At 45.5% G+C, this 13,173-nt stretch overlaps 1 protein-coding gene across 2 annotated transcripts in view; it reads left to right on the top strand.

The window, feature by feature from the left end:
• The first annotated feature begins 498 nt into the window (after positions 1-498).
• Positions 499-13,173, top strand: part of LOC143933098 (uncharacterized) — a 16,173-nt gene continuing 3,498 nt past the window's right edge. Inside the window, exons 1-4 of one of the 2 annotated variants that reach the window (XM_077456038.1) lie at positions 499-602; positions 3,437-3,478; positions 5,228-5,269; positions 9,604-9,684. In XM_077456038.1, coding sequence (XP_077312164.1) covers positions 3,464-3,478; positions 5,228-5,269; positions 9,604-9,684 — 138 coding nt within the window. In that variant the 5' untranslated portion in view covers positions 499-602; positions 3,437-3,463. Of the gene's footprint in view, positions 603-1,287; positions 1,826-3,436; positions 3,479-5,227; positions 5,270-9,603; positions 9,685-13,173 lie in introns of those variants that run through there. The other variant, XM_077456039.1, reaches the window with a different exon arrangement.

The following is a 13,173-nucleotide window of genomic DNA, read 5'->3' as shown; positions in this document are numbered from 1 at the left end:
GGGAAAACGCCACGGATTCGCGGCGTTCCCGCATCGCTATGGTGTGAACCCAGCCTAAAACACAAAATGCATGACAAATAGATGCAAAAACACATAAAAAAAAAGGTTTAAAAAGAGCAAAATGCACTGGAAAAACGCATAAAGCGCAGCCGCATACATGTGAATCTAAAGTGAATGCAATTTGACCACATGCATGATTTGCATACTACTTCCTTTCTTCCCACCATATTTTTGGTAGGGAGGGTGTAAAAAAAATAAAAATTACCCGCCATGGCTGCCAGATGTGCTGCGTACGCCGCTGTCTAGAAATAATTTATTAACGTGAAATATGAATACATTTTCATATTAATTAATGATTTTAGAATGAAATAAGTGTGTATATGTATCCTTTACAAATGCTTACGTTTAAGAGCTCTCGCCCATTGTCTCTCTATCAGTTTGCCCAATAAAGGTCACAACACACCTAAACCAGAAAATCACGTACATTTTTTTAAGGCGGTGTCATTAAAAGTTTTATAATCGAATTCTTTCTGAGAATGGAAACTAAAAGTTCTTTATTATACACACAGACACTTGCAGGGAGAGGAAGCCTGCGCGAGGAGGTAAGCAAAAAAATTTTTTTTAAATAATTTAGGTTAATTCATTTGTTTTTTATCTTAATATTCCCATGGCAAGTCACAAGACACACCACATTAACAATTTTAAAGCCTCGTACGTACGATCGGATTTTCCTTCGGGAATTGTGTGATGACAGACTGTTGGACTAAAATCTGACCGTTAAGCCTCGTACGCACGATCGGACTTGATGGGAATTGATGTGATGACAGGCCGTTGGTGGAAAATCCGACCGCATGTACGCTCCATCGGACAATTGTTGACGGTTTCCGTGGACAAATGTTGGATGTCAGGCTTTAAAATTTTCCGTGGGGCCCCATGCCACTAGGGGGCCCTATTAGGGTTGCCAGCCTCAGTAAAACCAGGGAAAGTATGTAAAAATCTGTGTTTTTTTTACATCTGTCTCTGAAATATCCCTTACCGACATCCTTTTGGTCTAAAAATCCCGAGATTATAGCTGGCCCACCTCTCCAGTACCTTCTCAGCCAATAGAAACATGTCTGTGTATACTGTGTGATTGTATACTGCGTGTGTTTGTGTATACTGTGTGACCCCATAATGTCTGATTGCCTGGGGGCCCCATAATCTCCACCCCTGGTGTGTACACAAGTCCGAAGTACAAAACACACATGCTCAGAAGCAAGGACGAGCCGGAAGCGGTCGGTCTTGTAAACGAGCGTTCGTAATGGAGTTTCTCTTCATAACAGAAGAGAAAAATAGAACAAGCACTGCATATTCTAAATGGTATCTGAAAAACAATTGATTGGTGAGAGAATGATACTGTCTGCTTATAAGTTCCAAGACCTCCAGAAGCTGGTGGAAACGGAATAAGCGGATCATCCAGTGATCATCCATCAATATACACTTACACATATACACAGAGAACTGAGGAAACAACTGAAGTTGTGAAACGCGTCTTCTGATTGGCCCACGCGTCACTTCCGGATCCCAGAGCTTGCGTTCCACGCTGGAACGCACTTCCGGTTCCGGCCATCCGACCATCCGGACGCTTAACAAAGCTGGAAACCGATGAAAACTATTAGAAATACAGAGGTGCTGCTCAAAAATCAGCTTTTGGAACACAGAGGCAAGCCTATTGTCGTCCCCCCTGTCTGCTTTTATACTCCATCAGCTCTGCAAACCCCGTGGACCGGATTGAGACATGGATACATCCCTATCTAATTTACATGCCTAAATCACTCTGACCTTTGTGAGTAGCCATTTGGCCGTATGTTTTTTATTTTAATAAATACTTTATCGTTTATACTGCACTTAGTCTGGCGCACCTTCTCCCTGTTTTTTGTGTTTTCGAAATCTTTAGAGAGCCCTGCTTCTCCTCTCAAGACTGTTGCTGCCGACGGTGCTTCTCCTATATTATTACAAATGCTATTGTTATTGACATTTTAAAATACTCATACTCAAATAGAGACTATACAGTGACTGATTCTTTGCGCCATCTGATCCCAAATATCTCTCTATCAATATACACTTATTGTTTTTTTTTGTTTTGTTTTTTACCAAAAATATGTAGAAGAATACTAATTGGCCTAAATTGATGAAGAAATTAGCATTTTAACGTTTTTTTTTATTGGATATGTTTTATAGCGGAAAATAAAAAAATATTATTTTGTTTTTCAAATTTTTTTTAAAAATTTTTGTTTATAGTACAAAAAATAAAAAAACGCAGAAGTGATCAAATAGCACCAAAAGAAAGCTTTATTTGTGGGGAAAAAAGGGACATCACTTTTACTTGGTTACAACATCGCACGACTGCTCAATTGTCAGCTAAAATAATGCAGTGCCGTATCACAAAAAATGGCTGGGTCATTAAAGAGGAGCTGCACCTTTAAGAAAAATATTAAAAGCCAGCAGCTACAAATATTGCAGCTGCTGACTTTTATTAAATTGCTCGTCTCCTGCTGCCGACATCGCTGGACCCTGGGACAGAATGGCCACCGCCATTCTCTGTCAGGGAATCAGGAAGTGAAGCATTGCGGCTTCACTGCCCGGTTCCTTGCTTTGGATGCGCGAGTCGCGCTGCGCGTCTCCACTGGTCCCCGATGTCTCCTGGGAACTGTGTGTTTCCCAGAACACAACGGGGGTGGGGGGCATCTGCGGCTAGCTGCAGCTAGCTTGTCCTGGAAGTGGGTGCAGATACCTGTCAGAGTTTTTTTCACCATCTGTGTACCATTGTGGAGATTTCTCTTTATTTCCTGTCCCATAGCAAAACAGGAAGTGAAGGGGAATCCCTGCAAATTAGGAGAATTCCTCTAGGGACCCCCCCCCCCTCGCCTGGTCACCAGAACTAGTATCCATTGGAAGATTTCACCTCCATTACTTTTCTGGGGACAACCCAAAATGTGGGATTTTCTTTTACATTCACTTTCAATGATAACGGTACACAGGACAAATAGAAGATGGTGATTGTCCTTAATGGGGACACAGACAGCAATAAAAAACTGACAGGGGCTCCAATTTCTCTCCACTCCATGCAACAAAAAAACCCTAGAAAAACTACGTTTTGTCTTTAGTTATACTTTAAGGTTTTCTATTTCCTTTATTTTCACCTGGTGACCTGCCAGTAGGACACTTCCTGCCCTGGGGTGACAACGCTCAATCACTGTACTCTGCCTAATGCTCTTCCTTGATTTGGAATACAAACACCTCCCCCTGAAGCTGGGGTGTATGATGAAAACCTCTATACGCTAAAATAAGGTGATAGATAAATAAATAAAATGAATACGTTCAAGCAGAGATATAATGATGGGAATAATAAACTGGAAAATAACTCTAATTAGAAACCCACCTCCCTCTATTTCAGATAGTAGACTACGACTAGTACTCAGTTATGGAAGCAAGAAATGTAAGTATTTTATATTGTGACAACATCTTGTTTTGTTTTTTTCTGTGGGTACCCTGCTTGGCAGTAGAGTTTATAAGTACGAGGGCCGGCCCTGCCATTGGTCCTGGTGGGTCCATGGGACCCAGGTGACACTTTAAGAGGGCCAGAACAGGGGCGCACTGCCCGAGGACACAAGGCTCCCTCCCTCTAGCGTGCAGTGTCATCCTTGCATTGTGCACCGCTCCGCTCCCCAGCCACGCCCCACTTGTACTGATGGGGGGCGGAGCGGGGTGGGGCTAGGGAGCGGACGGGGGCAGGGTGTGAAGCACTCTCCTGGTCCTGGAACAGCACAGGCTTCAATAGCAGGAGCACCCGCCGCTGCTGCTGTCTTGGCATGTTGCATCACTGAGCCGGGATCGGAGCTTAGTTGGTGGATGGTGGTGAAGAGGAAGGAGGGAGCTTTCGTGGTGCTTCACAATGCATATATCTGTCAACTGAGCTGATGTTTTTGGGCATGTCTCTTTGCTGGATTGGGCTGTCTCTTTACTATATGGAGATGTCTCTTTGCTGAATATATTGGGGGTGTCTCTTTGCTGGACTGGGCTGTCTCTTTACTATATGGGGATGTCTCTTTGCTGAATATATGGGGGGTGCCTCTTTGCTGGATTGGGCTGTCTCTTTACTATATGGAGATGTCTCTTTGCTGAATATATGGGGGGTGTCTCTTTGCTGGACTGGGCTGTCTCTTTACTATATGGGGATGTCTCTTTGCTGAATATATGGGGGGTGCCTCTTTGCTGGATTGGGCTGTCTCTTTACTATATGGAGATGCCTCTTTGCTGAATATATTGGGGGTGTCTCTTTTCTGGATTGGGCTGTCTCTTTACTATATGGAGATGCCTCTTTGATGAATATATTGGGGGTGTCTCTTTGCTGGATTGGGCTGTCTCTTTACTATATGGGGTGTCTCTTTGCTAAATATATGGGGGATGTCTCTATGCTGGATTGGGCTGTCTCTTTACTATATGGGGATGTCTTTTTGCTTTATGAAAATGTCTCTTTGCTTTATGTAAATGTCTCTTTACTATATGGGGATGTCTTTTTGCTTTATGAAAATGTCTCTTTGCTTTATGTAAATGCCTCTTTGCTGAATATATGGGGATGTCCTTTTGCTGGATTGGACTGTCTCTTTAGTATATGGGGATGTCTCTTTGCTTTATGGAAATGTCTCTTTGCTTTATGGAAATGTCTCTGTGCTGAATATATGGGGATGTCTCTCTGCTGGATTGGGCTGTCTCTTTACAATATGGGGATGTCTCTTTGCTTTATGGAAACACCTCTTTGCTGAATATATGGGGATGTCCTTTTGCTGGATTGGGCTGTCTCCTTACTATATGGGGATGTCTCTTTGCTTTATGGAAATGCCTCTTTGCTTTATGGAAATGCCTCTGTGCTGAATATATGGGGATGTCTATGCTGGATTGGGCTGTCTCTTTACTATTTTGGAATGTCTCTTTGCTTTATTAAAATGTCTCTTTGCTGGATGGGTGTGATTTTTTTTGTGGGGGGGGGGGGGGGTGGGGGGAAGGGCAGCATTTCATTCTTGGACCCAGACAGCACAATGTCTTGGGCCGGCCTTAATAGGTACAATCTATATTGCTACAGGAGAGAAATATTATTTTAAGTTTTCAGAAAAAACAGCACTTTTGGTAATTACATGACACGTATTTGAAATGATTCATGATGTTATTTATTTTTCTGTTTGTTCAGAAAAGAAGAGAAACTACAAGATGGACAGAATTATGGGAGAAGGTTGAGAACTATTTGGATAAGCATTGTGAAAAGCTTCTGTTTTTGTTGCCCTTTTGCTGATTCTTGGAGTAGTTAAAGCCATCTTTGTCCTATTGCAGAGATTTCTTTTCACTTCCTGTCCCTTAACCAAACAGGAAGTGAGTGAAAATTCCTGCAAATTAAAGTGGGAGTCCGCCGGGAGTTCCGACGTTTTTTTTTTTTTTTAAAAGCCAGCAGCTACAAATACTGCAGCTGCTGACTTTTAAAATAGTGACACTTACCCGTCCAGCACGCCCACGATGTCGGCACCCGAAGCCGATCTCTCGATCGTCTCTCGGGTGCTGCCGCCGCCATCTTGGGTATGGGAATCAGGAAGTGGAGCCTTTCGGCTTCATTTCCCGGTTCCCTACTGCGCATGCGCGAGTCGCGCTGCGCAATAAGGATGGTCCCCGCTGTCTCTGGGATCTGTGTGTTTCCCAGCAGGCAGTGGGGGACCTTCGGAAAGGGGCGTACATCTACACCCCTTTCCGCAGAGAGCTATCCCGGAAGTGGGTGCAGATACCTGTACTGTACAGGTACCTGCACCCCCCTCCCCCCTGAAAGGTGCCAATTGTGGCGCCGGAGGGGGGGGGATTCCAATGAGCGGAAGGTCCACTTTAGGGTCCACTTTAAGGGAATTCCTTGCCCCCCCCCCCCCAGGTCACCAGAACTAGTGTCTCCATTGGAAGATTTCCACCTTTTTCTGGTGACAACCCAAAATTTGGGATTTTCTTTTCATTTCACTTTGAATGATAATAGTAAATAGGAGAAATAGAGAGTGAGGCCTCCTTAATGGGGGCACACACTTCAATAAAAACTGGCAAGCATTCTAATAGCTCTACATTCTATCCAACCCCCCCCCCAACAAAAAAAACGTTTTGCCTCTAGTTATACTTTAAGCCTGGTACCCACAATGAGATTTTATTTTTTGGACGAATGATGCCGCGTACACACGATCGGACTTTCCGGCAGACTTGGTCCGGCGGAACCGGAATCCGTCGGACAATTCGATTGTGTGTGTGGGCTCCAGCGGACTTTTTTTTCCCCCCAAAAGTCAGACGGACCTAGAAATAGAACATGTTTCAAATCTATCCGACGGACTTACAATGAAATTAATGGTCTATAGGTGTATTTTAAATAATAGAGACAGAATATCAACCAAAAATCTAGAAAAAAAAACCACAAAAGAAATGAGTATTTGATCCCCAAGCAAAACATGACTTAGTAGTTGGTGGAGAAACCCTTGTTGGCAAGCAGAGAGGTCAGACGTTTCTTGTAGTTGGTGACCAGGTTTCCAATTCTAAGGAGGGATTTTGGTCCACTATTCTTTACAGATCTCTAAATCCTTAAGGTTTCTTGGCTGTCTCTTGGCAACTCGAAGTTTCAGCTCCCTCCATCATTTCTCTATAGGATTAAGGTCTGGAGACTGGCTAGGCCACTCCATGACCTTAATGAGCTTCTTTTTGAGCCACTCCTTTGTTGCCTTGGCTGTGTGTTTTGGGTCATTGTCATGCTGGAAGATCCATCCACCACCCATCTTTAGTGTTCTGGCTGAGGGAAGGAGGTTCTTCTCAACCAAGATTTTACAATCCATGGCCCCCGTCCATTGGCTCCTCAACGCGGAAAAGTCGGTCTGTACCTTTAGCAGAGAAACAGCCCCAAAGCATCATGGTTTCCACCTCCGTGCTTCACTGTAGGGATGGTGTTCTTAGGGTCATAGTCAGCATTTTTCTTCATCCAAACACAGCAAATTGAGTTAATGCCAAGGAGCTCAATTTTGGTCTCATCTGACCACAAGACTTTCTCCCAGTCCTTCTCTGAATCTTTTAGATGTTCATTGGCAAACTTCAGACGGGTCTCTACATGGACCTTCTTGAGGAGGGGGACCTTGCGGGTGCTGCAGTATTTCAATCCATGGCGGTGTATTGTGTTACCGATGGTTTGTTTGGTGACTGTGGTCCCAACTTCCTTGAGATGATTCGCAAGCTCCTCCCATGTAGTTCTGGGCTGATCCCTCACTTTTCTCATGACCATCCTTATACTCCATGAGGCCAAATCTTGCTTGGAGCTGCAGACCGAGGACGATCGATGGTTATTTTGTATTTCTTCCATTTGCGAAAAATCGATCCAACAGTTGTCTCCTTCTGACCGAGCTTCTGGCTGATGGTCTTGTAGCCCATTCCAGTCTTGTGCAGGTCTACAGTCTTGTCCCTGATGTCCTCTGACAGCTCTTTGGTCTTGGCCATGATGGTGAGGGTTTGAATGGAAGAAAAAGATTCTGTGGACAAGTGTCTTTTATGCACATAATGAGTTGTTAAGAGCACCTTTGTAAAGTGACCGGAGTAATCTGTGTATCAAATGATCACCTACTGTAGACAGTCTTTGGGAGCCAAAGTTATTGTTGGCTGGTAAGAGGTCCAGTACTTATTTTACTCACTGAACTGCAAACTCTGTTTATAACGTTTGCATCATGTTTTTTTTTGGGGGGGGGGGGGGATTTTTGGATGATATTCTGTGTCTATCTTTTAAAATTTGATAAAAATGACAGACTCTTCATTTCTTTGTAAGTGGGCAAACTTACAAAATCTGCAGGGGATCAAATCATTATTTTCCCCCCACTGTACTGTACATGGCCAATTGCTTGATTTCTAACAGCTGTCAGATGGTTGTCCATGCGTGTTTTTTTTTTGTCTGTGCAGATTTGGACAGCAAGTAGGGCCTCTCCTTTAATAGCCTCTCCTCTCCTTTCCTATCCTCTCCTCTACTTTCCTAGCCTCTCCTCTCCTTTCCTCTCCTTTCCTCTCCTCTCCTCTCCTCTCCTTTCCTAGCCACTCCTCTCCTTTCCTAGCCTTTCCTCTCCTTACTTAGTAGCCTCTCCTCTCCTTTCCTATCCTCTCCTCTCCTTTCCTAGCCTCTCCTCTCCTTTCTTCTCCTCTCCTTTCCTCTCCTCTCCTTTCCTAGCCTCTCCTCTCCTCTACTTTCCTAGCCTTTCCTCTGCTTACTTAGTAGCCTCTCCTCTCCTTACCTAGCCTCTCCTCTCCTTTCCTATCCTCTCCTCTCCTTTCCTAGCCCCTCCTCTCCTTTCCTATCCTCTCCTCTCCTTTCCTAGCCTCTCATCTACTTTCCCATCCTCTCCTCTCCTTTCCTAGCCTCTCCTCTCCTTTCATATCCTCTCCTCTCCTTTCCTAGCCTCTCCTCTCCTTTTCTATACTCTTTCTCCTTTCCTATCCTCGCCTCACCTTTCCTAGCCTCTCCTCTCCTTTCCTATTCTCTCATTTCCTTTTATATCCTCACCTCTCCTTTCCTATCCTCTCCTTTCTTAACCTCTCCTCTCCTTTTCTATCCTCTCATCTCCTTTCCTAGCCTCTCCTCTCCTTTCCTATCCTCTCATCTCCTTTCCTAGTCTCTCCTCTACTTTCCTGTCCTCTCTTCTTTTCCTAGCCTCTCCTCTCCTTTCCTGTCCTCTTCTCTCCTTTCCTATCCTCTTTTCTCCTTTCCTAACCGCTCCTTTCCTAACCTCTCCTCTCCTTTCTTAGCCTCTCCTCTCCTTTCCTATCCTATCCTCTGCTTTCCTATCCTCTCTTCTCCTTTCCTAGCCTCTCTTCTCCTTTCCTAGCCTCTCCTCTCCTTTCCTATCCTCTCCTCTCCTTTCCTATCCTCTCCTCTCTTTTCCAATCCTCTCCTCTCCTTTCCTATCCTTTCCTCTCTTATCCTATCCTCTCCTTTCCTATCCTTTCCTCTCTTATCCTATTCTCCCCTCTCCTTTCCTATCCTCTCCTCTCTTTTCCCATCCTCTCCTTTCCTATCCTCTCCTCTCTCTTTTCCCATCCTCTCCTTTCCTCTTCTCTCCTTTCCTATCCTTTCCTCTCTTATCCTATCCTCTCCTTTCCTATGCTTTCCTCTCTTATCCTATCCTCTCCTCTCCTTTTCTATCCTCTCCTCTCTTTTCCCATCCTCTCCTCTCCTTTCCTATCTTCTCCTCTCTTTTCCCATCCTCTCCTCTCCTTTCCTTTCTTATCCTCTCCTCTCTTTTCTCATCCTCTCCTCTCCTTTCCCATGCTCTCCTCTCCTCTCCTTTCCTCTCCTCTCCTCTCCTCTCCTTTCCTCTCCTCTCCTCTCCTTTCCTCTCCTCTCCTTTCCTCTCCTCTCCTCTCCTCTCCTCTCCTTTCCTCTCCTCTCCTCTCCTCTCCTTTCCTCTCCTCTCCTCTCCTCTCCTTTCCTCTCCTCTCCTCTCCTTTCCTCTCCTCTCTTTTCCTAGCCTCTCCTTTTTTTTTTCCTTCTTTCATCTGTTCATTTTCTTTTTCTTTGTTTTTCAGAAAGGAAGTATATTCCAGACAGTTAAGACACATTATCGAGATTATTTAACCTCCAATCTGATGATGGTGACTTTATTTTCGGTAAGTAATTATATTACCCCCTCAAATGATCAGAAATGATGCTGCCTGGCAGTGGCGGCTGATGCTCAATATGTTGGACGGGGCAGTAAACCAACATGACCCCCCCCCCTCCGCGGAAGACGGACGGGAATGCGACGGCAATCAGAGGCCTCCTTACCTTAGGAAGTCGGGAGATCCGGCAGACATGAATCCAGGTTGCAGCTCCTCGCTCCGGGGCCATCGCTTCTCCTCCAGGCTGAACAGGAAGTGGGTCCTGACTAGGGATGAGCCGAACACCCCCCTGTTCGGTTCGCACCAGAACCTGCGAACAGACCTAAACTTCGTGTGAACTTTAGAACCCTATTAAAGTCTATGGGACTCGAACGTTCACAATCTAAAGTGCTCATTTTAAAGGGTAATATGCAAGTTACTGTCCTAAAAAGTGTTTGGGGACCCGGGTCCTGCCCCAGGGGACATGGATCAATGCAAAAAGAAGTTTTAAAAACGGCCGTTTTTTCAGGAGCAGTGATTTTAATAATGATTAAAGTGAAACAATAAAAGTGTAATATTCCTTTAAATTTCGTAGCTGGGGGGTATCTATAGTATTCCTGTGAAGGGGCGCATGTTTCTGGTGCTTAGAACTGTCCCTGCACAAAGTGTCATTTGTGCAGGAAAAAAAGTCTTTTAAAATCACTTGCGGCTAAATTGTCGGCTCCCCGTAATACAGAGAACACTCAATGAGTGTTCTCTGTATTAGCCGACAATTCATTCATTCATTGATTAAAAAAAAAAAAAAAAAAAAACGTGGGGGTTCCCCTAAATTCAATTACCAGGCCCTTCAGGTCTGGCATGGATATTAAGGGTAACCCCGTGTCAAATTTTAAAAAAAAATTGACGTGGGGGTCCCCCTAAATATCCATAACCAGACCCTTCAGGTCTGATATGGATATTAAGGGGAACCCCGCATCAAATTTAAAAAAAAAATTGACGTGGGGGTCCCCCTAAAAATCCATATCAGACCCTTTATCCGAGCACGCAACCTGGCAGGCCGCAGGAAAAGAGGGGGGGACGAGAGAGCGGCCCCCCCTCCCTCCTGAACCGTACCAGGACACATACCCTCAACATTGGGAGGATGCTTTGGGGGTCTGTGACCCCTCAAAGCACCTTGTCCCCATGTTGATGAGGACAAGGGCCTCATCCTCACAACCCTGGCCGTTGGTTGTAAGGGTCTGCGGGCGGGGGGCTTATCAGAATCTGGAAGCCCCCTTTAACAAGGGGACCCCCAGATCCCGGCCCCCCCCTGTTTGAAATGGTAAGGGGGTACAAAAGTACCCCTACCATTTCGCAAAGAAAGTGTCAAAATGGTTAAATAAGACAAACACACTTTTGAAAAATTCCTTTATTAAAAAAAAAAAAAAAAAAAAAAAAAAAAAGATTCCAGCGGTGCTAATCCACTCTTGCTAATCCAGCGACGGATCTCCGGGGTCCAGCGATGGATGATCATATCCAGCGACGGGGGATCTCTCAGTCCAGCGCTGTCCATACATCCTTCTTCTGTCTCCACTCCGGAGACACTGCAGAGAGCCCAGTGCTGACGTTTCTTATATTAGGAGGGCAGGGCCCCCGTCACCGGACCCCGCCCCTCTGACGCTGGAGAGGGAAGCCAGGGGTTCCCCAGTGACGTGTGGGTGACCCGCCCCCTCTGATGTAACGCAGGTTTCCGTTACATCAGAGGGGGCGGGGTCACCCATACGTCACTGGGGAACCCCTGGCTTCCCTCTCCAGCGTCAGAGGGGCGGGGTCAGATGACGGGTGGCCCCGCCCTCCTAATATAAGAAACGTCAGCACTGGGATCTCTGGACTCAGTGTCTCTGCAATGGAGACAGAAGACGGATGTATGGACAGCGCTGGACTGAGAGATCCCCCGTCGCTGGATATGATCATCCATCGCTGGACCCCGGAGATCCGTCGCTGGATAGCAAGAGTGGATTAGCACCGCTGGAATCTTTTTTTTATTTTTAATAAAGGAATTTTTCAAAAGTGTGTTTGTCTTATTTAACCATTTTGACACTTTCTTTGTGAAATGGTAGGGGTACTTTTGTACCCCCTTACCATTTCAAACAGGGGGGGGGCCGGGATCTGGGGGTCCCCTTATTAAAGGGGGCTTCCAGATTCTGATAAGCCCCCCGCCCGCAGACCCTTACAACCAACGGCCAGGGTTGTGAGGATGAGGCCCTTGTCCTCATCAACATGGGGACAAGGTGCTTTGAGGGGTCACAGACCCCCAAAGCATCCTCCCAATGTTGAGGGTATGTGGCCTGGTACGGTTCAGGAGGGAGGGGGGGCCGCTCTCTCGTCCCCCCCTCTTTTCCTGCGGCCTGCCAGGTTGCATGCTCGGATAAAGGGTCTGATATGGATTTTTAGGGGGACCCCCATGTCAATTTTTTTTTTTTAATTTGATGCGGGGTTCCCCTTAATATCCATATCAGACCTGAAGGGTCTGGTATGTATATTTAGGGGGACCCCCACGTCAATTTTTTTTTCAAATTCGACACGCGGTTCCCCTTATGTCAGACCTGAAGGGCCTGGTAATTGAATTTAGGGGAACCCCCACGCTTTTTTTTTTTTTTTTTTTTTATGAATGAATGAATTGTCGGCTAATACAGAGAACACTCATTGAGTGTTCTCTGTATTACGGGGAGCCGACAATTTAGCCGCAAGTGATTTTAAAAGACTTTTTCCTGCACAAATGACACTTTGTGCAGGGACAGTTCTAAGCACCAGAAACATGCGCCCCTTCACAGGCATACTATAGATACCCCCCAGCTACGAAATTTAAAGGAATATTACACTTTTATTGTTTCACTTTAATCATTATTAAAATCACTGCTCCTGAAAAAACGGCCGTTTTTAAAACGTTTTTTTGCATTGATCCATGTCCCCTGGGGCAGGACCCGGATCCCCAAACACTTTTTAGGACAGTTACCTGCATATTACCCTTTAAAATGAGCACTTTAGATTTCTCCCATAGACTTGTATAGGGTGTTCCGGCTTTTCGAATTTGCTGCGAACAGCCCAAATTGTTCACTGTTCGCTGAACAGGCAAACAGGCAATGTTCGAGTAGAACATGAGTTCGACTCGAACTCGAAGCTCATCCCTAGTCCTGACTGAGACCCGATTGGCCGGGAGTCCTAAGACTCTCTGGCCAATTGGGTCTCAGGAACTGCTTCCGGATTGGCCAAGAGGAGAATCAGAAAGACTATAGTGAATATTAATTCGACACTGTCACACAAGTGGGTGGGCTCGGGTCGCAGCGCTCTGCGTCCTACAACCCACCCTTTTTTGAAGCCAATTAGAGCCTCAGGCTCTAATCCTGTGCTTCAAAGAAAAGAAAAACCCCATTGAAATCCATGCTTCCGACACGTGGATGGGGGGGGGGGACCGTGCGCCCCTAATGGACGGACCGCCAGTGCTGTCTGGTGACAGTTCAATGACAAACAGTAACTAAA

Source organism: Lithobates pipiens, unplaced genomic scaffold (assembly GCF_037356315.1).
Source record: "Lithobates pipiens isolate NorthernLeopardFrog02 unplaced genomic scaffold, aLitPip1_a1.2 Scaffold_27, whole genome shotgun sequence".
Taxonomy (NCBI): Eukaryota; Metazoa; Chordata; class Amphibia; order Anura; family Ranidae; genus Lithobates; species Lithobates pipiens.
The sequence above is the reverse complement of the archived record's forward strand: the minus strand, read 5'-3'. Positions and strand labels throughout refer to the sequence as shown.